This window comes from Neophocaena asiaeorientalis, unplaced genomic scaffold, assembly GCF_003031525.2.
Source record: "Neophocaena asiaeorientalis asiaeorientalis breed wild unplaced genomic scaffold, Neophocaena_asiaeorientalis_V1.1 scaffold634, whole genome shotgun sequence".
NCBI lineage: Eukaryota > Metazoa > Chordata > Mammalia > Artiodactyla > Phocoenidae > Neophocaena > Neophocaena asiaeorientalis.
Genome location: NW_020173971.1, coordinates 69975 through 97939, shown reverse-complemented (window position 1 = coordinate 97939; position 27965 = coordinate 69975). Strand labels below are relative to the sequence as shown.

At 37.9% G+C, this 27965-nt stretch overlaps 1 protein-coding gene and 1 pseudogene across 2 annotated transcripts; both read right to left on the bottom strand.

Annotated features, from left to right (window-relative positions):
* Positions 1-717: 717 nt before the first annotated feature.
* Positions 718-4880, bottom strand: LOC112404964 (uncharacterized; annotated as a pseudogene).
* ACBD3 (acyl-CoA binding domain containing 3) lies at positions 3209-27665 on the bottom strand. 2 transcript variants are annotated; one of them, XM_024753151.1, is made up of 8 exons: positions 27646-27665; positions 20730-20871; positions 19947-20087; positions 16954-17112; positions 15032-15206; positions 11063-11249; positions 8869-9153; positions 3209-5094 (listed from the first exon to the last, which is right to left on the bottom strand). In XM_024753151.1, the coding sequence occupies exons 1-8, from the start codon at positions 27650-27652 to the stop codon at positions 4883-4885; spliced, it is 1308 nt and encodes a 435-aa protein (XP_024608919.1). In that variant the 5' UTR covers positions 27653-27665; the 3' UTR covers positions 3209-4882. The 2 variants fall into 2 exon arrangements, with proteins under 2 accessions (XP_024608919.1, XP_024608920.1); XM_024753152.1 differs by lacking the exons at positions 20730-20871; positions 27646-27665 and adding an exon at positions 20498-20721.
* Between the last annotated feature and the right edge of the window lie 300 nt (positions 27666-27965).

The window sequence follows — 27965 nt, the reverse complement described above, 5'->3', positions numbered from 1 at the left end:
ACTAGTCATGAACCCCTCCCCCCACCATAGCTGAATCGGGAATGTAATCCCAGCAAGCCTGAGTCTAACCATGCACACAGAAACAATGTCCCCCAGGATGGTGGAGCAGTTAACATTTTAGGAATCTGGGGCTCACAATCACTTCATCAAATACTGCAGCCCACCTGCCCTGCAACACTTGCCTCCTTTGGCCTGTATGAGGCAGCAACTATCTTATCTGAACTACTTTATTTTTGAGTCTCTGTTGTCCCAGATTAGCCAGTATTCTAATTAATTATGGCAGGAAAGACCACTTAAGGGTTGTATTTTCCATTTCTTCTACTGAAATTACCATTTAAGAACAAAGAACTATCCACCTTTCTTTAGAAAGGCAATCTAAACTACACTAAAAATCAGTGGCTGAAGCTCTACCAATTAATCTAGAAATTCAACACAGTACTGTAATGTAAATCCCAACAAGATTTTTCATGAAATATCAATATGACACCCTAATGACTAAATTCATATGGAAGAAAGGTACAAAAATAGCCAAGAAAAAGTATCAAAAGAACAGAGGAGATTCACCTTGTATCAAAATATATTTCAAACCTACAGGTATTCGAAGTGTAGTATTAGCACATACATGGTCAAACAGATAAACAGATAAACAGAACAAAGTTCACAGACAAACTCATATATATATGGAAATAAGCAAAAGCCATAAAGGAAAAAACTGAATAAAATTGACAACACAGTTTATAACTTCTATGACCAAACAGACATATACACACACCAAAAACACCATAAACAAAATTAACAGACTAGCAATAAACTGGGAGAAAATACTTACATATAATGTATGATGAGTATACGAACTATTTTTTAAAATGCTAATAAATCAATATAAAATTACCCAACTGAAAATAGGTAAAGGACATAAACAGGCAATTTACAGGAGAAGAAATACATATTAACAATAAAAATGGATGCTTAATCTTACTGGTTATCAGGGAAACACACAAAATGAAATTCCATTTTTCACCCATCAGATTAACCAAAACTTAAGTCTGATAATATCAAGTGTTAAAAGAGAAAAAAACAGTATTCTCAGATGCTACCCACCATAGTGTATTAGGGGGAAAATTAGCTCAGCCACTTTGGAGGACAATTAAAATTAAAAATGCACAGAACTGGACCCCCCTGGCAGTCCAGTGGTTAAGACTCCGTGCTTCCAATACAGGGGGTGCAGGTTCAATCGGGGAACTGAGATCCCACATGCCATGTGATGTGGCCAGAAAAAAAAAAAGCACAGAACTTATCCAGCAATTCCACTATTCCACTACTTGGTATTACTCTTGAAAAAGTCATGCACATATGCAGAGACATATAAAAGAGTATTCACTGGAACACCATTTATAAGAAAAAAAACAGAAGTAACCAAAAATGTTCACTAACAAAAAACGGCCAAAGAGCCACTCCACAGAAGAACATAGAGCAGATTGAAAGAACACAGTAGACCCAAACCTACTAACAGGAAATGTTCTCCAAAACGCAACCTGAAATTTTAAGTGCAAAATGCAGACCTTTTGAAAAACATGTTTATATTTCTGCATTTTGCCATGCCCCCCCCAAAGTTATGTTATCTTCATACTGGATATATTTAAAATAATGATCTTAGAAAAGGGTAACAATTGTTATAATTGTACAGATATGCCATAAAGAAAGGTTAAAAAAAATCAGCATTTGTAATCCAATTTGTACTTGCTCTTTTCAGAAACAGACTTGCAAATCACCAGTTCACCATAGGGTTGAACTAAGCAACCACACACAAGCTTTCAACACAGATGAGTTAACTGCTCAGTTTACACGTTTACCCCATGTCTGGACTGCCTGAGTCCAAATGCCAATGTCAGTTCTGAAAAAGTCAGCCACTTAGTTTTCTGTACTAAATTAAGTACCCTAATCAATTTGCAACTTACAAGTGACCTGTCAACTAATAAAAATAGAGCTAGTGCTTACATCTCTAATTACAAAACAAATCAAGCAATATAATAAGCAACTGAAAACATGCAATAAGCTCAAAATAAGGGTGTTGAAAGGACAATAATCAACTTGGCCTTAAAAAACTTTCAATAAGAAAGTTGAGGAACCCTAGGCAAATGTATGGAGATTAAAGTCCAATATTTATTCACACACATTTTGAAAAGTTAGTGAATGGAAATGAAATTAGGACTTGTGCTACCCCAATAATACATGCATACATTTTTAGGTTGCTGACAGAAGTGCTGAACTGAGAAGAAGCTGGGGACACAAACAAAGATGGCTTTGGCTATAGACTACTGCACTCTAAGTCCCAAGGAATTATTAGCAATCATTTGCTATTTTGAACTAATTGTTTCTTCTCTTCCATAAAGCAGATGGTCAAGACTCGGTAGCATGGTTTCTAAGATGTGCTCACACATCAACAACTCTCCTTAACTGTTCTATGATCTGCCTTCATGGTAGCAACAAACTACACAGAAAGGAAAAAAAAAAAAATTGATGTCCAAGTGACCATGCATTTCAGCGGGGTCATTTTTAGAATAGTTTGTGGCACTCCACATCACACTGACTGGGGCATGCCTCTCATTGCTGCTTCCCAGGCGCCACACCTCAGGAGATATTTTAAAGGAGCATATTCCGTCTTCAAGGAACACGGTACACAAGTGGTTTGGAAGGGGAAATACTTTTATAATGTCACTGTCAATAAGAAAAGTCAGCGCTTTCCCTTCCATCAAGAAGTCTGAAAAACTGTTAACCTATTTTAACAAACGAGGGTAATTCACAGCAGAAACGAAATCATTAGCCAGAAAGTTTGTTGTTGTTTAACTTTCTAAAACAGAAAAGATCATTTAAAACATTTCTTGTCCTACCCAAATGATGAAATACAGAACTAATGCTTCAAAGAGTAACTATATTAATGAAACATCAACAAGATACAGATAAACATTTTAATTGATTAAATATATTATTTTCAAGATCTTTTTGAAATCGCACTTGTAATATACTAATCAACAGCCAAAGGCAATAAAAAAGTTTAAAACCAAAAATGTTCTGACATGAACATGTGACAGGAATTGCCGCTATGTCAAGTAACATACACTGCTCCCAAGAACAATATTTTTGGAGGATAATTGATCTTAACCTGTGCAAGGAAAAATCTGTAATCAAAGGCTGGAAGAAATATATATTAGTGCCTGCTTTTTAAAAGTTTATTTTACATTTTAAATACAGTGTTTTCTCATTAAAAAAAAAAAGCCAGGAAGTGCCTAACCCCAAGGTTTCTATACCATGTACACATGAGAGCTGATGGACAGCTTGACAAACCTTCTGGTGTAACAGTACGGACATCCATAAGCTGGGACTACTGAAATCAAAATTAAAAAACACACATTAAGCATCGCTTAGGAGAAAATAATCCAGTTTCTGAACAACCAAAAGAGAACAGAGTTAGATATGTACAAAACCAGGTACTGAAAAACAGAAAGAAATGCAGCACACAAGAAACAAACAGCCCCACATGTAGTGAATTGTATACACTGCAGCTAATCAATGGAAACCCTCCTACAAGAAGTGATTTGTGATTTGAAATTTTAAAAATCTAAGTATTTCAGTAATAACATATAATAACAGCATCATGTGTATATTGCCATCTTTGTGATTTTTCCATCTATACCACCCTCCCTTCTGAAAACAAGAATCTCCAGACGAGTCAATCACTTATACAAATTTGAGGCAATTAATCCATATTTGTTTTCAGTAAGGAAAACAAAGATGTACCTCTTTCCATCAATGAAGACATAATACAGATTAAAGCTATAAAAAAATTTAAGTACAGGCATACGCATTTCCAACTCTTTCTCGTAATTCCCAACTGGAATCATGTAGCGTGTATGCCTAGGTAGTATCAAATCAAAAGAAAACGGACTGTCTCTGGCAGTGATTTCCATATTAGTGCAATGTTATTCCCCATACACTGAGTTATATTTAAATGATTTTATATATTTCAATTCAGTAGGTGTCATTTTAAGTTTACAAAATCCCTAACTAGATGCTTGTGTAGAAAACAGTTTCAATTTGAGGTGCTCTATAAAGCCAAATCAAGGCAAAAATGAATTGATTTCGCATTGCTCCTGGTAGTTATGAATACCAGATGAAGAGAAAAGGGCCAAGAGTTTGTGGAGGCTTGCTAAGATGGATGTTTGAAGTGTTCTATGTATCTTGATACTTCAATTATCAATCAGGTTTGAACAATCTATATTAAGATTATTCAGAAAATAATTATCTGTAACATAACTCCAAACTAAATAGGGGCACCCAAAGCAAAAACAATCTGGGTCATTCAGAACAAGATCAAGTTGAGGCAATTTCTTTTTCTATTATAATCTGTGAGGTCTTAAGTTTTTAAGTTTTAAAAATGGTGACCTTCGATCAAAGTCAGATGTACCTCATGTAGACTATTAACAAAGGATTTCAACTCAGAGGGCACTGTAAAGGAACTAAGTGCTCTCATAAAACACAGAGCAGGCAGCAATGCACTAACCATCAGCCAGGTGGGGTCAATGTTGAGCTATTTTATTTCGGGGACTTTAAAAATTTAACATGTAGCTCATGTAACGTCAGCATCCACTTGTGACTCTGCTGGTCAGCACCAAAGGGCTGGATGAGTCTGAGGAGTCCCTTTAACCCCAAAGTACTAATGCTCAAGAGTTTCAAGGAAATCCTGATTCCCAAGAAGAGTCACAAACCATCAGACCAAAATCAATAGGGTAAACACAGACTGCAATGCTCCACAAGTCAAAAGATATTTCCAAATTAAATGCCATCTTCTGCCCAACCCTAGACTCCAGACTCTGTAACATCTTTATCTAGTATAATAGACTCTGTAGTAGACCGATTTTGACCTCCACAAAGAGTAGGAGTTGTCAAACTTGAGGAGGTAGACTCCTCTCCCTGGATATTGGTGGCTGCCAGCATACACCTCTTCATGACAGTCCCGTCGGTACACAGGCACAATCTCGTCCAGTAGAGGCTTGTTGGCATTCTTTTTGGCTTTCTCTTCAGAACTGATGTTTTCTGTGAGAAAGAATGGAGACATGTCGCTGTGAACAGATCCAGGAAAACCACATTTGCCTCAAGCATCTTAAACTCCATCCTTTCTTTGAGAAATTGCTCATTAGGAATTCTCTCAATCCATTCTACAACTTTCTGCAAGCAAACATGTGTTGATTCCTTCTATACCTGAGCAGCTGCTATGTGTACCAAGCACTGTCTGGGCCCTGGAAGCCCAGTGGCAAACATCTGGTGGTGGCAGCAGTCAGCATCCTCTCTCCCTCTCTGTACTCAGACCATTGCTCCTATTTCTGAGCCCCACTTTTTCCCTTCCACATCCACTCAATTCCTAATTCCTCCCAACAGGTGGAATCTCACTGATCTGAGTGAGACCAGGGAAAATGTTACTCCGATCCTCCTCTTCTCAACAATATGAAAGTCCTCTCGTTTTAGGAAGGTGGGAAGGGAGCTTATGAGGACTATTATTTTCTATTTATCTGAAATATAAAGAGTAAAATGAGAAAGCCACACTAGAGAGGTAGACATTCACAGACACTCTGAAAATTCAATTATTTTTACTAGGCCTGTGAAACCCAGGGATGATCTCAGTGGCAAAAAATAAACTCTGATTCTAGGTTTGCCCCAGTTAATAGTTTTCTGAACTGTAATGATATGAGGTTAGGGAAAAAAAAATACCTGTAGAAACCTATAGGAATGAGAACTATGAACCAGTTTAAAAGTCTCAGTTTAACATATTAAATATAAACAGCCTCAAGGAAAATAGATCAAGGGAATACTCAGCATAGATTTTAAAAGACTTTCAGGTTTACAACATGACAGAATGAATTACAGAGACATGAGTCAATTATGTGACGCCTGTCAGTGGGCCACTATTAGGAATTTAAACCAGGAAGGTCTAAGAAACTCTCACAGCCTAGAAAAGCTTAAGGAGACGTGGTGACTGTAATGTGGCATCCTGGATGGGATCCTGGAACATTAGGAAAAATTAAGGAAATGTGAATAAATATGGACTTTAGTTAATAATGTATCAATATTGGTCCATGAGCTATGATGAACATACCACAGTACAATGCAAGGTGTTAATAATAGGGGAAACCGGGTTGTCGGGTATATAGGAACTCTTTGTATTATCTTTCCAATACTTCTGTAAATCTGAATCTATTCTAAAATGAAAAGTTTATTTTAAAAAAGTAGATGAGGGCTTCCCTGGTGGTGCAGTGGTTGAGAGTCTGCCTGCCGATGCAGGGGACACGGGTTCGTGCCCTGGTCCGGGAAGATCCCACATGCCGTGGAGCGGCTGGGCCTGTGAGCCATGGCCGCTGAGCCTGCGCATCCAGAGCTCCGCAACGGGAGAGGCCACAACAGTGAGAGGCCCGTGTACCGCAAAAAAAAAACAGTAGATGACCCTTATAAACGGGCCCAAGTCAGATTTGCCTTATCACAGCAATACTACATGAAAATTAAATGTCCTCCATTTGCAAATGCGAAATACAAGCCATTCAAATTATACACTATTGCCCATAAGAATATCCATGAAACAGATTATCAGGCCCCATTAATTCAAGATCCAAATTTTGTTCAAAAATCTATAAAACTGAAAGTTACTGGGATAGACGAACAATGCATCTTTCATCAATCTAAGCAAAGACTTGAGACCTGGAAACAATCAAGTGGAGAACTACAGCAGGATGATGGATTACCATTATGTTTTCTTCAGAGAAAACAAACTCCTCCATCTTTCTATCTTTCAAGACCTAATGGAGAAAAACTAAAGCAACAAACAAAAAAACTGGACTCCTCTTCCATCTTAAACCAAGCTAAAAGGACCCCCCATAAAATAAAGTACACAATGTGGATAAGACATGGTGACACAGTAGCCTCCATAAGGAGGCATATGGCTAAAAGCCACTTGTGAGATAAATCTTCAAAAAGGAGACAGGCTCACTCTTAGGAAACAATTCTGGGGAGCAATAAATCCTCAGTGTTGTGCTTTTTTTTTGTTTTTTTTGGCCACACTACACAGCTTGCAGGATCTCAGTTCTCTGACCAGGAACTGAAAACCCAGGCCATGGTAGTAAAAGCCCGGAATCCTAACCACTAGGCCACCAGGGAACTCCTCTCACTGTCGTTACTGTTAATGTAGAGGTTTTAATGGGTTACTTTTAGTTGCAAATCATTTTACGATTAGGAACAGCACAAGGATAGGTAATGCCATTTTCCATTTGAGGGCTATCATACATTAGAGCAAAGGTCAAGGATGTCTTACCACTAGTCAGGCACTGGACCCCAGCCATTTTTACCAGTGCTCTTCCCAATAGCAATAACCCCAAAATGATAATCAGCTGAGGGCTCAGACTAGGAAGTAATCTCCTTTAAAAGCTACCTGGCTTACAAGCCAAGAGAAATATATTACCTCAACCCATTTCTTAACAGAGAATTCTTCTTACTATTCACAAAGTACAGTAATTTGCACATGCAACAAACACTTCCCTTCCCTTGACAGGTATACACTAATATGTATAAAATAGATAATAAGAGCCTGTTGTATAAAAAATAAATAAAATTAAATTTAAAAAGAAAAAGAAACCAAACTCCTCTTCTCAAACATTTGCAAACTATCTGATTTTAATGAGTCCCCATGTGCATCAGAAAGGCTAGTAAATGGCTTAGTTACTGGTCCTGATGTTGCTGAGGGGCACTTAAGACAACGGTAGTGGCACCTGCCCTGCAATCTCAGGTCTCTCTCTCACCTTTTCTTTTTTTTTTCTCATTCTTACATTTTTTTTCTTTCTGGTTCCATTAGTAGTATTTATGGGCAACGCTTTACCTTGCTGGTGGTACTTAGAAATAAAGATTTGCTGAAAACAAAATGCCATGTAAGACAAAGTAGCTCCTAAATGACACTGGCCCATGTGTGTGTGTTGCCATACACGACCCTAAAGGGCCTAGACTGTCTTGGTGATGTAACTGAACTTGTATATCAAAAGCTGATTGAACTTTTAGCCCCCCTCCATGCACCTTCCAACAACTACCTCTTTAAACGTATCCCAATGGAGTCTCTGTGATTACCAACACTCTTCAAGAATAAGAGTTTGTTTACAAGTCACCTGAAAGGTTAGTTAGGGCCAGAATTGAAGGTGCTTTTCCATTCTCCCAGTCAGGGCACTCTTTCCATATTACTCTCACTCAAGTCAACAAATACTTAAGTGCTTACTAGGTGTGTACAAAAGCCCTGCGTTCTAACTTTTCTCGATAACAAAACTGAAGAGACCATCTTCTCAATTAGTAAGCGATACATTTCACAACCTACTTCTTAGACCAAGATAGTTTAGACGGTCATTGGAAACACTCTATTTTGTCTAGTTAGAGAAAATAAATCTTAGAAAAACAACCTAAAAAGCTGATATCAGAAATATAAATTTAAATAAATTCCAGAGTTGGCAGAATTTCTTGCTTGCTCTTCTAAAAATTTTCAAAATGGCCTTGCACATTTGGCTTTTCAACACACAAGGCTGGAAGTAAAACAGCATTCAGAAAGCGGTAAAATAAACTGTCAAACAGACCTTCCCGGTGTTAAAAAAAAATTCACGTTCAGGCCCCAGTCCCTTAAGAGGCTAGCTTCTCTCACAATCTTTTCAGCCCAAGGTCCCACTAACGAAGCGACTGATTCCCGTCCAGGAAGTGTTAGTTAGGAAGCCTATGGCTGGCTGACATCTGAACTGCTAGCATTTTTGCCAACACACAACCCGGCTACTAAATATGGACCAATAGCTCTACCTTCTTCTTCCTCGTCGTCATCGCTGGACTCACTGACATGCACGCTGACAGCAGTGTTTGGAGAGTCTGTCCATTCAAAATACACCCCAAACCCAATGTCATAATTGTCTGTAGCAAATTCCCAAAAGAGATATGATCCTTCTTCATGGGTGGGTACTCGAACAGTGACTACTTCTCCTCGGCCCACTGTAATCACAGAATCCGCATCCTGTCGAATCTTCTCTTTAAAGTCTTTGATCTGGGGTCGTGTCCACATGGATGGAGCTGCTATTACTGGAAGAGATTCTAAAGGCAACAGGAATTACAAAGGCTAAAGAGGATGAGCCTTCACCAGTAGGCAGCAACATTTGCGTAGGATGACCTGCTCAGACACATGAAGGCACCAAGTGCAATCTGGTCTACCTTAGATTGAGGACTTTAAAAGCCTCCCCATGGAAGTCTCCCCGCAAATTACTACATTTAACAATGCCACAGGTATTTAGAGGTCATCATACCACTTTAAGTAATAAATGCAATCCATAGTCTTAAGGAGGATTTTTTCCAACACTCTAATTGCATATGGGCATTGAAGAATGACCTTGGAAACTTCCTAGCTGGAGATAGGGAAACATTCTAACAAAGAAGAGAGATCTGGACTTGAAATAAGTTCATTTTTGGATGTGAACAAAGAAAGGTGGACTTTGACTTCAGTCTCTCTGTCAGAAAAAAGTCTTGACCTCAGAGTAAACCAAAGTTCTAGGGGAGGGGCTATTCTAAAAGAACTCAAAGAAAGAGAAAAACTTGGATAGGAATGGAACCGCTAGCGACTGAGTAAAAATGGGTGAAGTCTTGTTACTGAGCAGTATCTACGTGTACTCAACAGGTTTTCCAGAGTTATTCACTGAGCCTTTGACAAAAGATTCATTTGAAAATACTGGTGAACTCTTAATAGGAAAAAAAAGGGGGGGGGCTGTGTGAACCAAGGTATTTCAAGGTCTTTTCTGAAACTATTTTCTGTTACTTGTTCTAAAAAGAACAAGGAAGAACTCTGAAGTCAACTTTCTTATGAACCACACTACCATCTCTGATCACCGTCACTGAAATGTTCTCTTCTTCCTTTTTACTTAGTGAACTCTTACTCTTGCTTCAGATCTCTCAGCTCAAGTGTCCCTTCCCCCAGGAAAACCTCTGGTGACCTCTCTAACTAGGTCATATTCCCCATATTATGTGCTCTCACATCATAATAGACCTTTCTCTCCAGCACAGTACCTACCATAGCCACAATGCTCATTTTATGTGTGTAATTTTGCTTCACCACTGTAAGCCCAACACTCAGAAAATCTTCAACCAATTGCTGAATAAATGAATGAGCTGCCCATGAAAAGGTAAGCAGACCTTTGAAAACCTAAATTCTTATTGGTAACATGGTACTTTTGTCTCAAAAATATATTGTAAATATATGGTAGCCAATCTGCAAGATGGCCCCCAGTGATCCTCTGCTGTGCGTATTCATGTACTTGTAAGGTTACCACCCAAAATGCATCAGGACCAACAGAATATGGCAGAAGTGCGGATGTATTACTTCCAAAGCTAGGGCATAAAAGACACTGACGCTTTTGCCTTGTTTTCCTTTGCATCATGTGCTCTGGGGGAAGCCAGCCACTGTGTTGAGATCACTCAAGCAGCCATTTGGAGAGGCTTCATGGGGCAAGGAATTGAGGCCCTCCTGCCAACGGCCAGCACGAACCTGCCAGTCATGGGAGGGAACCACTTTGGAAGCAGAGCCTCTAGTCCCAGTCAAGCCTTCACGTGACTGCAGTCCCAGCCGACATCTTGACTACAACCTCATGAGAGACCAGAGCCACCACCACTCAGCTAAGCAGCTCTCAATTCCTGACCCACAGAAACTGTGAGAGATAATAAATGCTTATTATTTTAAGCTGCTAAATTCAGGTACAGTGCGTCACACAGCGACAGATAACCAATATATACAACAAGACAACCCAAAGTGTCCAAAGGACATCTGATTTGCTCTTCTAAACTACTCAAAGAGTCACCAGAAGCACCAGATTCAGACTAAAGAGTGAAAAAGCATTCAATTCTCACAAATATGTAATTGCTCTCAAAAGCTAATTAACCTGACTTCCTGACTTCTGCTTTTCATGAAGTCTGAATTACAGCATGCGGATGGAAGAGCACATATGCCAAACCATACCTTTTGGTCCATTCTCCAGGGCTTCTTCTGCGGCTTCTGGTTCAAGCTCTTTTTCAGAACTGTCAGTGTGGGTTTTGGCCTGTCCATTCACTGACATCATATCACTTGGCGTAGTTGTATTCACTTTTGATGATGTAGGCAAAGAAGCCCCAGCTACTGGTACTTCCTGTTGTTTCTGTAATGCTGCCTATAAGTCAAGAAAAAGTGAAGATACACTGACCAGGAAGGCTTAATAAACCGGACATTTGCCCTGAAATGCATTCTGACCCTATGTTTTTGCCCCATCAAGTAGCTCCAAGAAATTACTAATAAACTTTATCAGTTTTTATCCTATCTATAATGAATATTAGTATCACAATATCAAACTGATAGCTAAAAATGTCAAAATATTAACGTGGACAAAAAAACTGTAACTGAGGATCACATTTTTGTGACCTGAGGATCACTAGAAAAACTAACCAGGAAAAATTAAAGTAGGTAGAAATAATCAACCCAAAATAAAATTATTATAGGTAAAAACTGAACACAGTAACATCTGTTCTTAAAATTGATAAAAAAAAATCTTGATAAAATTCAGATACATAAAATTTGAATCAGAAAAATTAAACTTGGTAGAAATAAATGGTCACAGAAGAAAATTCATAAAGGCAGAAGCTGTAACTGGTGAAACCTGATAAGGGCCCCCAAAGTAACCAACAAATCAAATATGGACAAAAGTAATCAATAAATTAAATCTTCACTGTAAACTATATACAGAAAAATTCTTATCACGATTAAACTACAAACTGTTAATCATGTAAAAAATATTGACCTAAAAATTAAATAGGCTTATAAAATGGAGTCTGAGGTCAAAAGACTTTCTTAATGAAAATTCATCACTGTTTACATAATTATGATTAAAATATGTATATTCATAAACATGAAGTCAAAATGTCCTCTGAGTCAAAATGGAGAATAAAAACATCTTAAATCTAAAGGACAACTACTTTAGGACATTCCTCTCCTAACAAGATGAATAAATATTAATACTACTAGAAATGCCTAAGTATTACTTGAGTAACTTTTGGGGGAACTGTGAATTATAATGTACATATAGAAAAGTATACAAATCATAGATGTACAGCTTGATCAATTTTCATTAGCCAAACATACACATGTAACCAATGCCCAGATCAAGACATTACCTGTGGGTCTTCCCTGGTGGCGCAGTGGTTAAGAATCCTCCTGCCAATGCAGGGAACATGGGTTCGATCCCTGGTCCAGGAAGATCCCACATGCCGCGGAGCAACTAAGCCCGCGAACCACAACTACTGAGCCTGCCTGCTGCAACTACTGAAGCCTGCGCACCTAGAGCCCATGCTCTGCAACAAGAGAAGCCACTGCAATGAGAAGCCCGCGCACCACAAAGAAGAGTAGCCCCCGCTCGCCGCAACTAGAGAAAGCCCGCGCGCAGCAACAAAGACCAAACTCAGCCAAAAAATAAATAAAAATTTTAAAAAAAGATATTATCTGCATGTCAGAACCCTTCCTGGTACCCCTTTCCAGAAAGTCCCCCAAGGGTAACAACTATTCTAACTTGTAATATTACAGATTTGGCTTTGCCTGTTTTTGAACTTTACATACATGAAATTGTATAATATATGCTCTTTTTTGTGTCTGGTTTCTTTTACTCAACATTTGTTTGTGAGGTTCATCACAAGTAATTATAACTATTTTGTTTGTTTGCATTGCGACAGGATATGCCACTGTGAAAATACAAAATTTATTTATCCAATCTACTGTTGAGTGTTGGGGCATTTCAGTAACTTTTTAAACTAAAACACTAAGTTATAATAAGTAAGCATACATTTACAACAGTTAAAAAAAAAAGAAAACACAGGGGAAAAAAAGCCTTTATAATATAGTTTCATGGTTTAGGGATAATGATATATTTTGGCATATCTGTATATACATTTCATTTAACATATCATTTACAAACCAGTTATTCAAACAGCAACGCCTCTCTCTGCTGCTAGTGCAGGTTGGCAAAACACTTAAAGAGTTTAAAATACCTTCTTCCAAGGCCTAGATTCTCAGTAATTTCCACATCAGTTTTCTAAAAGAGTACCTACCAGCTTCAAGAAAAAGGGCATATAACCAAAACAAGTCAGCACACTCAGAACATTCACTGCATGACAGGAAAGCAAAAAAAGCATTTCTGTTGATGATCAATTGGTCAGCTCAAATGGTCCCTCTCCATTTCAAGCCTTTCTTGAAACTCTCTAGCAGAATGAACAACTCCCTACCCCGGGATCCCACTGCCTATGAATATACATCTATTACATAAAATAGACTGTAATCATGTATTTACATAATCTCTCTTCTATACTCCAGGAAGTTTTTAAAAGAACAGAAAGGCACAGGAACAATTACAAACACCCATGTAACCACACCCCCAAATTAACAAGTGTTCCCATTTTGTTATTTTGCTCAGTATTTATATAAAAATTAATATTTTATGGGACTGAAGTTTCCCTTGCTCCTTCCCCAGTCCCTCTCCTTCTCTCTTTCCAGAGACAACCAATCAATTTGATAAACTTGAGTTTGTTCACTGCAATCTAAACTATGGCTTTCCAATTCTGTTTCAAAGATTTTTGGTTTTCCCCTATATGACTGACTTTGTTATGACTAAGTGATAGCAGCCTATAAGCAGGACAGTGTGTAATGAGCTAGCCTATTAAAAAATTATCTCAATGTCCATCAAAGAAGCAGGAAACGGGGAGTGACATGCTAAAGTAGAAACAGGCTTTAGAGGACAGAAAAGAAATCCCTCCAAAATACCACTTATCTTGTAACTCTAGTTTGACATCCTTTTCCTCTTCTCACGGATTATACAAAACCTGCAGTGCCTTTTAGCTGCTCACTAAATGTTAAAGACTCAGGGGAAAACGTATTTTAGGTGAGGATATCAATTTTCAAGGAATTTAAAGAGCTTAGCAAAACAACAAAGATTACTTCACCTAACAAGAAATATGGAGCAACTATAATGCAACACTTCTCTTCTTTTTTTTTTTTTATAAAACATTTTATTAAATTTACAGAGAAACATAGTTTGTGTTTTTTGGGTTTTTTTTTGGCCATGCCGTGTGGCTTGCGGGATCTTTGTTCCCCGAACAGAGATTGAACCTGGGCCCCTGGCAGTGAAAGTGCCGAGTCCTAACCACTGGACCGCCCGGCAATTCCCTGCAACACTTTACTTCATTCAGGTATTTGGACAGGTAGTAACTGCTTTATAAGTGAAAATTAATTAAAGACGTAAACTTAGCTACGTTAACTTTAAGGAGGCATTTTATGCCTCTGCAAGATGTAAAAAAATGAATGTAAAATCAGTTATCTTCCCTATGTACCAAATACTTTCACAGAGTAACTATTTTCTCATTTTATTCCTTTGATAGTCCTGTGAGGTTAACAAGACAAGTACCAGGATTTTATAGCCCATTCTTACTGACGGGGAGAAAAGGTGGAAAAATCAGAGCAATAGGTAACTTGTCTGAGATCACACAAGATAACGGCGAAGCCAGGACAGAATCCAAGTGGTGTGTGACCTCCAGTCGCATGTCCTTCCCCTAAACCACATATTCCTATGTGGAAGCAAAGCCTGTGGGGGCACTAATCACCCAAGTCCTCATGGTTCCAGGACCACTATTAGAATCTACGTCAAACTCACTGGAATAACACTAGGTCCATACAAATCCCAAATACATTTATGACAATATAATAGTGGCCACTTATTGCTTCAATATCATATGCTTCTTTTCATAATTGCCAGTGCAATGTTAAAATCTCCCTTAATAAAGGTCATCTAAAAGTTACGTTATACCTGAGAGGCTAACTAATGCAAAATTCATCAGCAACTGTTAAAAAAGAACGTGCGTTCCAACGAAACTAAAAACCCTGTCTATGGCTGAATTCGGGGGTTATCTAGCATACCTGTTGCTGTGCAAGCTGGACTTGATACAACTGCTGCATATACTGCTGATAGTGTTGCTCCTGCAACTGGCGGATGAGAATTTGCTGCTGTTCGTAGTTCCCTGGATACTGTTGGGCTGCATACTGCTGGAACTGCACGGCAGTCTGCGAGTTTAAAGCTGCCATTATCTGCTGCCTAAAAACATTAAAAAATATACACTAGTCTGACTACAGGAGACTGATTGTTCATGACAAAATAAAATGTCCTTGTTATTGATTTTTATAATGCATAACTCTTAAAAATGACTAAGGTAGTAATGTATACCAATCAACATGTGTCCTAGGTCCAGACAAAGAATAAGAAAATAAACTTGGCCCCTAATCTTTCACATAGGTTTTTCAAGGAAAATCTGGGATGAAGAGGGAGAATAATAAGCATATCATCATCACCACCATCATCATCACCATCATAACTGCTAACATTTATTGTGCCCTTACTATGTGCCATGCAGTGTTCAGAGCACTTCCATGTACTAACCCACTTAGTTCTCACAACCACCCTCCGAGGTAGGGTTTCACAAAGCAGGAAATGGAGGAGTTCAGTAACTTGCCCAAGATTACACTGCTAGTAGATGCCAGAGCCAGGATTCAAGTCTAGGAAGTCTGGCTCCAGCCTATACTCTTTAAACATGGTGTTGTAAAAGGATGGGTTGTCATCTATGGCAGCGATGAGATATTTAACTGTTGGCCATGGTTTCTCTACCTAAATACATGAAAAGGCAGAACAGCTAAAAGATGTTACAGATGGCTCTGGTAAATATAAAGAAAGCCAGTGAAAATCTGAGTGCCCTTGGCATTTAATGTAAAGCTTGCCTTAAAGAGGAATACTGAAGATAATAACTGGGCACACTTGGTTTAGAGATACTGATTTCTATAAACTATTACTCTTCTTCTTTTTTTTTTTTCCAGAGGAACCACATGCTTAACTCAGTCATGTGACCAAACATAAACACCTCAAAGCCATCTCTTAACAGATAATAACAAAGCAGAATCTCACAAACTCCTGAATAGAACATGACACTGGGTCCATCTAGGGCACCCCTCTCCCCTCAAAAAGAGTAGCAGTCATAGTCTCTCTCCAAGGCAGACTGAGGCCCTGGGTCAGTTTGAAGCTTTTCTGAGGAACTACTCAGAAATAATGGGGAGAAAACAATGGATCCGCATGTCCTCTTGTTTAATCTATATTCCATGCCACCTCTAGAACCCTAGGCCTTCTTCCCACAGTGTTTTATGGGCGTTAATCCCTTTCTCCTTATTCCCACAGCTCCCTCTGGAAGAACCAATCCCTTCTGAGACAGCTGCTCTCACAGCCCTTACTGAATAAGAAATGGCTTCAGCTCCCAAGTTCTGTACTAGGAGACTAGGAACAGACACCCGACACAGGCTGAACCAACTAGATCCTTTGGCCTGGGAATTTGTAACTGGGTCTCTCATATGCCAGCCAGTCTCTGTCAGATGCACGAAAACAAAGACCACATAAATCTTGGCTAGGACAGCCTTGCATATGCCAAAGCAGAGTGACAATTTGCAGAGAACAGGAAGAATGAAACAGAGACATAGCTGAGAGAAGCAAAGACAAGAGACTGTGTGGACCCAAAGACAGAGAGCAAGCAAGCAACCTCAGCTCCTATTCTAGTGCCTGGGTTCTGGGAGCAAATTCCAAATCCTTCTAATACATTCTTCAGTCGCAACCAAATGATGCTTAAGATGAGGCCTTCCTTGGTAATACATCATTGGTACAAATGGCAAGCAGCTAATGCTGGTCGACTTCCCAGTCAAACAAATCAGAGAATTATTCCAAGGCACACAATGGTAAACCGTCAAGCACAACAGTGTGGCAATCCATTGCTCGTTGTGAAACACAAGCCACACAACACGCGTACTTTTGCTGCTCCAGCCGAAGCCTCTCTTCTTCTATCCGCCTCCTCTCTTCTTCCTCCCGTCTAAGCCTTTCTTCCTCTTCTTGCCTACGTTTCTCTTCCTCCTTTTGCAGACGTTCTCTTTCTTCCTCTTCACGCCGCCTTCGCTCTTCCTCCTCCTTCCTACAAGGTAAAGGACAGAGGGAATGAACCCTAAACAAAGAATCCCGTTTAAAAATAATTTAAGACTCTTTCCCAGTGAAGACTGACACAAGCTTTTTAGAGAATCATGTGATAATTTTATCACAATCTGAAATACATATACTTCATGAGGAGAAATTTATCATATGGAGTCAATCTCAAAATATACAGATCACAGCAAAAACAATGACTGCTTCACAGCAACAGAAAAAGGAGTCCATCAGTAAGGTACCACTTAAAACATTACGATACCCTGAAACCTCCCTTCTAAGATATGCTCACAGCACCACAAGTTTTTCCTTCGTACTACCTGCTGTGGTTGAAATTAAATTCGTGTGATAAAGTTAGCAATACATCTGCCTTACTCATTAAGTACATGCTCCATAAGGGCAGAGACTGCCCATCTCACACTGCTGTATCCTCAGGGCTTACCACAGTGTGGGAAAGAATAAGCACACAATAAATGTGTAGAGAAATGAATAATCCACCCTGAAATGCCATGTAGCCATAAAATAAGAATAGGACTACATGGCCCAATATGTAAAGACATTTAATATATATGTTTAATGGAAAAAGCAGGTAAATAAATAGAAGAAGGCCTGGAAAGACATACCTTATATCTGTCCGCTATTATCTACGGAGAGGAGAGTGAGACTAAAAGTAAGGTGGGAAGGAAGGTTTTCAGTTTGTGCTTCATATACTGTCATAAATGGAAAATCATTTATATTGCTTATATTCATGTATAATTTCTGAAATTTAAAAAAAAAATTAAAGCTTTTAATTAAAAACAAGAAAAGAACAGTTGGGGATCTAGGTGCAGCCCTTACCCAGCTCTTGCTCACCACCACAGCCCCTCTCCCGAGGGAGAGCAGACTCTGTTGCACTAGGAATGGAGGCCATATAGGCTGAGAGTTGTGAGCAGTGCAGGGAGGTTGAAGATGGGATGAAAGAGAAGACTTCTGAGGGGTCTCAGAGGAGACACCATGTCATGGCCCTCCATGAGAAGTGTGTGCGTTACCCCTTTTCTCCCCAAACTTCTATAAGTGATTAACACACCAGAGCCACAACCAAGTCTCAAACTACAGCAATAACATGACCTACTTTTTATATGTCACAGATAGTACACAGGGCAAGATGTTCCATAAACCAGAGCTTAAGCTTCAGGATAGAGGAAGTCTAGTCTTAAATGCTTTAAAAGAATTCTACATGGACCTCATCTCATGACAATGGTATATTTTTAAAAGGAAAAATACAGTTTTACATGTTGAGTAGTAACTTAAGTATTCAATTTATCATTAAAAAAGAACTTAAGGGACTTCACTGGCGGTGCAGTGGTTAAGACTCTGTGCTGCCAGTGCAGGGGGCCCGGGTTCAATTCCTGGTCAGGGAACTAGATCCTGCATGCTGCAACTAAAAGAGCCCACATGCTGCAACTAAGACCCAGCGCAGCCAAATAAATAAATAAATATTTTTTTTAAAAAAGACCTTAAAAAGCAATATATACTACTTCCAAAGACACAGCTACACCTCAATGATCCAATATCACTACACAATGGACTGCAGCACATAAATCAATTCCAGTAAAGGAACCTCATTCCATTCTCATAGGAATCAAACTATTTCTCTGGCTAAAAACTATCTTCCTTTGGATAAGTATCTTCTGGAAATGTATTAAGGTATTTTCTATTTGCTTAAAGAGAAATAAATTATACCCAATACTCTGTCTCTTGGTAACTCAGGAGTTATAACTGCAAGCATAAAAGCTGTACACGCCATAATACAGTGATAGAGTTTACTTTCACATTAGCCCTGACTGCCACAGTTTTATCATTCTTGCATCTATTTTTCATGGTTTCTGTCTCCTCCCTCACTGTTAGGCTATTTTTTCTTCTAATGTTATTTCCAATCCAGGTTAAGGTGGGAAACCAGAGAACCAACTGTTTCTAAAGCAAGTATAATATAATCTGAGGGAAAACTGGTGTTACAGCATTATTTTCATTACCTAGAAATTTTGGACTGTCAAAGTTCTTGAAAATATAACCTCTAGATAAATAAAGTGCTGGGGGACTTCCCTGGTGACACAGTGGCTAAGACTCCATGCTCCCAATGCAGGGGGCCCGCGTTTGATCCCTGGTCAGGGAACTAGATTCCACATGTATGCTGCAACCAAGAGTTTGCATGCCACACCTAAGGAGCCTGCCTGCTCCAACTAAGACCTGGTGCAACCAAATAAACAAATAAATACATATTAAAATAAATAAAGGGCTAACTATAATTCTGTTGAGTTCACAATCATGACAGAGAATCCCATAAACATACAAACAGCACATTCAACAGCTCCCCACGCAACCTCTGGAAATAATAAGCCATCTGGAAGCCATAGCCAATATGAAATGCCTATATAAGGTCTACCATGTAGCACAGCTGATAACCATGATATGGAGTATGAATATTCTAGAAACCCAAGGGAGGCAACAGCAAAGCGTGTCAGACCAGAGGGTAAGGAGGAAGGGAGTGGCTGAGCTTACTGTGCTTGCTCAGAAACCTAGTGTAGCAACACAAAAGGAATGCTGCCATGATGGATGGGTGGTTACTTTTAAAGGTATAGCCAGACGGAAGCAGCCAACCTTCTCCCCTCAAAACTCATAATAAAAACACCTGCTCACATCGGAAAGTTTGAGCAACTGCCATAAGAAGTGGGGATCCAATGGAACTAAGACACCTGATTTAAAACAGACATTCCATAAAGCAAAAGCATCAGTATACCATGCAGTAGGCTGCTCAAGGATAAAGTATTCTGTGCCTTCAAACTTCACCTTTTTTTTTCTTGCTCTTCCTTCTCTATTTTGTGGGATGCAACATACGTTGAAAAGAGATGGCAACACCTATTCAGGAGCTTGACAAACTCTACCATGGCATCCTCTTTAGACATGTTTCCCAGGGCTGCCCATTCTCTCCTGTGAAGAATAACAAGAAAAGTTACTTCCTCTTCTTAATACAATGAGAATTTGATTTAATTTAAACCTAAATATGAACAAGTCTCAATTATAACTAAAATGAAGAATAATTCTACTATAAACAAAAGGTTCAAAACTTCAACAAGCATGTAGTGATTTACTAAATTAGATATGCCACATACAAACCAAACTTACTGTTGTAAACCACAATTTAACTGCACTGCTAATTTCCATACCAGTAAAAGTTATCAAAGTTTTACTTTTCTTATATCATAGTTTAGCCTTAACTGAATAAAATGCTTAATATATTCTTTCTTGTCACAACTCTGTATGTCCCAATAAGGGAATCAATTACTACATTGTAAATGGCTTTTTAAATATCATTTAGGAAGAATCAAATGAAGCTGTACTTGTCGTATGTTCATAAACAGATGAGTAAACTTCTTCCACAATATTTAGCCATAAACATCTCCGAGCCAAAAACAGATAAACGTCTGAAGACTCCAAAAGCTGCAAGCAAAAATGTTTGTTTAGTTCTTATTCTAAAGCTAACGAGCCAGCTATATACATCTTAATCAATTTACTTTGTACCCTCTTCAACATTACTCTCATTAACTTCATTATACAATAAAACACCGTTACCTCCTGTCATTGCCCAACACATCAAAGAATCCAACCTCAGGACAAGTGTCTGGATTATATGGACCCATAAGAACCTGCTTAGGCAGTGCCACAAGCTTCAGTTTTTCTTCATAAGTTGGATGAAATGCTTTGCCATCTTTTTCTTTAAGAAAAATAAATACAAAGAAAACAATTAGCACTGGCAAAATACATAATTTTCAGGATTATATGTTGAAATTTTGCTGTAAGGTATATCACAAATTGCCTGTGATATATATAAACCCCACTATAGGGAGATTTTAATTTCAAGTACTAAATTTTAATAGTCAAAGCCAAGATAGAAACACTTTATGCTGAATTAATTTTTTAAAAATAAAGCTTAAGTACTGATATTTATGTTAAAACTACTACAAAGAGTAAATCAACTACATTTAAATTTTAAAAAAAAAGCCGCTACTAAAGAGAAACCAATCTGTCAAGCTACAGTAGGGACACACATACTAGTGTACCACTTGACATATTTTACAAATGTTAAAAATGTTCAGCAATCATTTCTTAAAGTAGTTAAAAAACTAATTTTATATCAAGCACTTTTAACATAAGAGACAATTACATATACTTTGAAAGGCTATATTCAAAAAGCATCCATCCCACTGAGGCACTATGATGTGGTAGAAGGGTCTTTGGAATCAGACAGCTTAGGTTTAGATCTCATCTCAGACACTTCCTAGCTGTAGGACCATTTAACCTCTTTGTTTACCAATAAAGTGAAAAGTCCCCTGATACTTCAGAGGTAACAGGATAGTATTAATGGTAATAACTGCTAGATACTTTTACTTCCTTCGTATTATGGCTGGCTCTGGCAGATTTCCAATGGGCTATTATGAGAGAAGCCAATTTGACCTGTAGAGACTTAACTACCACTAACAACATTCCAAAGTAGTATGAAACTGGGTAAATGGGAAGTCCTTATAGAATAGTTCTACTTCTTTGATAAATGGTAGGATTAATTACTGGTTGATTCTAATGATAATAAGAGATTACCAAATTTCAAAACAAACAAAACAGGAGGTAGAAAGTAGTATATTTTGCCTACAAATTTTATCCATGTACACAGAGGTCACCAAAAGAAAATCACTGATGATGAGAGAAGAATATGGTTTAAAAGGATATGAACAGGAAACTCAGAGAAGAAAAAAACAGAAGTTGCCAATAAGCATGCCAAGATACTCAATTTCACTAGTCAAGGAAATGGAAAGTGAAACCATTAGATAGTAATATGCTTTCTGCCATCAGATAGGTTAAAAAAATGCCATCAGATAGGTTTAAAAAAGTTAAGTAACATCAAGAGTTGGTAAGAACAGGACAAACAGGTACCCATTCTCATACACTAATGTTGAAAGTATAAACTGTTACAGTTATCTTGGAAGGAAATTTGGCAATATATTTCAAAATTATAAGTAGATGCCCTATGGTCCAATAATTCCAATTCTCGTCATCTACCCTTGATAAGCACTCCCAAATACACAAAAGGAGGTGGATATAGGGATATTCTTGCAGCACTCTTTTCTTGTTACTGTAACCAAATTAAAAGTTCATCAGTAAGGGAACAGCTAAATAATGTGTCATATTCAGCTTGTGGTATAAATGAAACACATAAAGGGAACACTGTTAAATGAGAAAAGCAAGCTGCAGAAAACTACATACAATCATAGCACAAAATATATATCCTCAATTCTAAGTACTTCTGCTACCCACACTTTAACATCTCTAAAATCAGACTAGCTTTTACAATCTACTGTATTTTACAGTTATCATTGGCAGTTTTTCTTTCTTAAATTACTTAAATAAGTTTTTCTTTCTTAAATAATAGTAAGTCTTAGAATTGATGAAATACATCATGTCAACATACCACATATATATTCTATAGGTACATTTATATGAATGTAAATGCAAAGAAAAAGATCTAGAAGGAGTCACACTAAAAAGATAAGAATGAGAAAGTGGGAGGGGGCTAAGATCAGGAGTGGTGATCAGAAAATTGAAAACTGGAAACATTTTATAGTTCTTTTTTTTTTCTTTAGGCCACACCGTGGGGCATATGGGATCTCAGCTCCCAGACCAGGGATCGAACCCGTGTCCCCTGCCCTGTGAGTGTGGAGTCTTAACCCTCGGACTGCCAGGGAAGTCCCAAAACTAGAAACATTTTTTTTTTTTTTTTAACTAGAAACATTTTAATCTTTCAAAGGAAAATATGTAGAAGAACAAACTAAACTGTTAAGAGGTACTGCCTCTGGGGAAGTGATTGGCAAAACTGTGGGTGGGAACTGAAGAGAATTATACATACGTACTTCTATCTGCATTTTTTTCAACAAGAACAAATTCACGTAATATTTGGAAAAAAGACAAAACTGTGGCACTGACCTTACTTATGTAATAAAAATCAAAACAACTCAGAAACCTGCGGACCTGCCATCTGTCTTTGCTACTGAGCAAACAGTATCACTAAACAATTAGCACGAAGAGTAGGAATTTCCTCTAAAGCTTTTAGAACAGGATTATCCATAGGTCTATATTTACCAACTAAAACGCAATCTTCATTTTAAAATCTAACTCTTAGAAGTCTATTTCAATCAATGATGGAAATTATAAGCCCTTTTTTACATTCATTCATTCAACTTAATAAATATTTATTGAGCCCTTGTACGCAAATCATTGTGCTAGACACGAGGATTCATAGCCCTCCTGGAGTTTACAAACTACTGAGCTCAATTAAAAACGTACAGGTTGGCAATACAGTATATAATTGTGTTTAGGTGCATATTTCAGGTATATATATACTGCAAACAAATTATTAAAAATTATATTGAGATAAAGGAATTATTTTAGAGTTAAGGAAAAAATAAAATTATGTCAGAGGTAATAAGATGACTTGTTCCAACTCTTTAGGTTGGGCCAGTAGTTACGTTTAATTCGAACATAGTATATAATCAAAATAAAGCAAAACAGATGAGAGCTTACAAAACCGAAATACATCTTTACATTATCTTTCATGTAAAACACAACAAACCTAGGGACTTCCCTAGTGGCGCAGTGGTTAAGAAGCCACCTGCCAATGCAGGGGACACGGATTCGAGCCCTGGTCCGGGAAGATCCCACATGCTGCAGAGCAACTAAGCCCGTGTGCCACAACTACTGAGCCTGTGCTCTAGAGCTCGTGAGCCACAACTACTGAGCCCGTGTGCCACAACTACTGAAGCTCATGTGCCTAGAGCCCGTGCTCCACAACGAGAAGCCACAGCAATGAGAAGCCCTCGCACTGCAACAGAGTAGCCCCTGCTAGACACAACTAGAGAAAGCCTGTGTGCGGCAACGAAGACCCAACGCAGCCAAAAATAAATAAATTAGTTAATTTAAAAAAAATAAATAAAAAATAAAACCCAACAAGCCTAAAAGAGGTGCTCCTTATTTCATTCACTTCCCAATGAATCTTTTCTAAATACAGCCTTGAACAATTATCTTAGCAAGAAACACGGTGTTATACCTGTTCACTGCTGCATTATTTAAAATTAAAAACCTAATTATTCAACAATAACGCAATGCTTATAGTAATCCACTGAATAGATTATACAGCTATTAAAATAACAATATATGGGCTATATAGCATTTCAGAGAATATATTTATGATGTATTAATTTAAATAAGTAGAATAAAAATTAGATACTAGGTTTATAACTATGTAAAAATGGGTGATTACACATATAGATCTTTCTTTTTAAAAATTACAGTTAAGATTTTTCTTACAAAATTAGCTTATCAGAACTCTGTATTCTAAGATGTTAGGGTGCTAAAAAATGTGAAACAATAGTGGCAACTTTTTACCAAAAAGCCTTTCTCCAATTTTAAAGATGCCCATAAGCTTCCTTTACCATCTACCTTAATTTTGTACATATTAATCACCAAAAGTTTTCTTATGCTAATTATGTCTCAGAGAAACATAGCACAGACAACTTTCTTACTTCCCCCAAAAGTGATGATCTGAAAAACAGTTCCAACCTTGATCTTAGCCTATTAATTGAAAGATTATTATTTAGAAAGTTTTTGTTTTTTAAAACCAAAAAGGCACCAACCTAACTATTCATTCTATCTTGAGCCTTATAAAAGAAAAATATGCTGCTGGTCATTCAAGAAAAAAATAGGTGTAGTGAGCCTGGGAAACAGTGGAGGTAGAGTGCATAGCAGAATATAACTTCCTTGTTTTGTTCAATCAGGATCCCTGAGATTTTGTTTTGTTTTTTCCTTTAAAAAAAAAAAGTTCTGAGTAGTCACGTAATACAGCAATTTTCAAACATACACAAGAATTCTTATTTGCTTTAGGGAGATGATCTGAAGCTAACAGATAGGACTAGTGGGTATGAAAAAAATATTTTTAAAATATGACTACTATAAAGTTATTCTAATGGAGGGAGGGTCCATTTCTTATGAGGTGATAAATTTGCTCCTTTATTTCAAACTAGAATCAGGGACCATGGGAGAGGGTGAGTCAACAAGGAAACTGTACCCATTATTCAGCAAGGTGTTAGGCTAACCTTGACCCTAAAAGGTGACTCATCAACAGAGGGAGGGGGGGTTTCAGGATTTTTGGATGTCATTTTAACATCTGCCCTTTTTATGCCTGATGGAATTAATTTTTCAAAAGGGGAATATGTTTTTAAGTGTAAGTTTCTGTCAAGCACTCACATAAATTTGTTCACCACCATGAACGCCAGCACTAAGCACACGCTTTGTTAACAGGCACTCACTACACCAAAACCACACCCAACAAATCTCTCTAAAGAAGAAACTGACTGTACAGGTCAAGTTCTGTGAAAATGAGCAAAACAGTACATCCAATCTTGCGAATTTTACTGGCCTTTCCATAGAATCGTTTATGCATTTGCTAGTTTTAAGACTTGCTCTATAATCCTTCCTTTAATACGTATTACTGAATCTTCAATTTATTCATCATTATTCTAGCTGGGAACTAAATCTGTCTTAAACACACACACACACACACACACACACACATACAAACCAAAGAAATGGAAACACACCAAAATGTTAATACTAATAATTATTTCTGAAAGATTGGATTACAGATTTTTTCTTTATTCATTTTTTATTTCCTCAGATTTCCAATGTGCATATGTACTTTTATATCAAATACACATATGCTTTTTTTCTTTTTTAACAAACCTTTTTAAAAAGTCAAGGCAACTTATTTTTCAGCCTTTGGGACGAGATTAACAGATCAATTATTCTCTCCTGAGGAATATGCAAAACCCAGAAGGATATACTGAGAATCCCAACCACCTTTAGTACAGGACAGCCCACATCATGTTGACATTCTAAACTTCAAAGAAAACAGAAAATGAAAACCCTTCACAATCAATATCATTAGGCAGACTATTATAGTATCACAGAAAAGTTACTTCTCTCCTACTCTTCAGATGGCTCTAGTTCACACACCACGAAGGTTTGTTTTATTTAGTTTTTCTGCGTTAGATGAGAATAACTTTCTCCTAAATTATTTCTTTTTTAAAAAATATATTTTATTTATTATTATTATTGTTTTTTAACTTGGCCTTGTTTCACGACTTGTGGGATCTTAGTTCCCTGACCAGGGATCGAACCCAGGCCCTGGCAGTGAAAGCACCAAGTCCCAACCACTGAACAGCCAGGGAATTCCCTCTCCTAAAATTATTTCTGGTTCCAAGGGCATTAAACGTAGTTAGCAGGAAAGAAGTTATAACTACCATAACTGCAATAGACAGAAAAGCCTTGCTGAAACTCAAAGATCTTTAGCCAAGACCATATTCCCAAAGGAAAAGCTCTTTCAGTCCTGCTGGTAAGGAAGAGAGGCATCATCCTGGGTCCCTGCACTTACAGAGTTAATTAGTACAAAGTCATTAAATTCAATCAATTTGGAAAAGCGCTTTCTATAGCAACAAAAAAAGACAAATATAAATTATGCTGGAAAGAAGCGGCAGAGCTATTTTTCAGATGCAAGTGTGTGAAAACACATCAATGAAGGCAGGAAATGACCATCGCTACTACCTGGAGAAGCGTGCGTACAGAGCTAGCCACTTTCAATCAAATGGACAAAAGGGATCACTTGTTGGCCTCTGTCCAGCAACAATTATATTAAAAAGTTTATTTTCTATAAAATTGAAGACCAAAAGGTTAAAAATCTATTTTACCTAAAGGAGACAGACTAAAGCAGGGATTGGCAAACTAGACCAACTCTGCCCACAGTTGTTTTTTAAGGCCTGTGAGCTAAGAATGTTTTTTATCTTTTTTAAGAATTGTTTAACAACAAGCAGAAATAGACAAACAAAAAACAAAGAATATGAACACAGACCATATACGGTCCTTAATGCCTAAAATATTTACTATCTGCCCCTTTACTGAAAATGTTTACTGACCCTGGACTAAAGGAAGAAATAAATGCAAAAGTCAAATGATGTTTAAATATTTTAAAAATTCGAATATAATTAAAAGGATTGAAAACATAAAATTCAACTTCCAGTTAAACATGGTGAATTGAACACACACAATTACATCTGATCCTCAATGAAACCCCACTAAAAGGAAAAAGGAAGCCAATTCAGAGAACCCTGGAAAGGCTCGGGAATTGAAGGTACCAGGTTCTTTAAAAACTGAAGTCTAGATAAAAATAGGGGTTTTGGTTTAAAAATTATCTAGGGACCTCCCTGGCAGTCCAGTGGTTAAGACTCCACGCTTCTAATACAGGGGGCTCGGACTCGTTCTCAGTTGGGGAACTAAGACCCCACACGCCTCGGGGCGTGGCCAAGAAGTAAAACAAACAAACAAATAAACACACACACACATATATATGTATATAAATAAAAACTATCTAAAAAGCAGGTACCCCTACCTCCCATTTTGTTTGGCAATCCCAAGCAGGCAGATGGCTGGCTACCTTGCCCCTACTTAGCAGAGGTCTGGATGTGTACACTAGAGAACACGAATCACAGATACTCCAGGTAGGAGAACACCAGCCTGAGAGTGAACTGCAGGACTAAAAAGAGAAATGAAATGAAAGTTACGCTGGTAAATGGTAAACAACTTCCACCCACCCTCCCTTCTCCTGTCTAGTGCCTAAATGCTGGCCAACTAGATTCATACACTCCAGGCAGGAGACAGGAATATTTCCATGAAAAACTGGCACAAAATAAAAGACTTACACATTCTAGT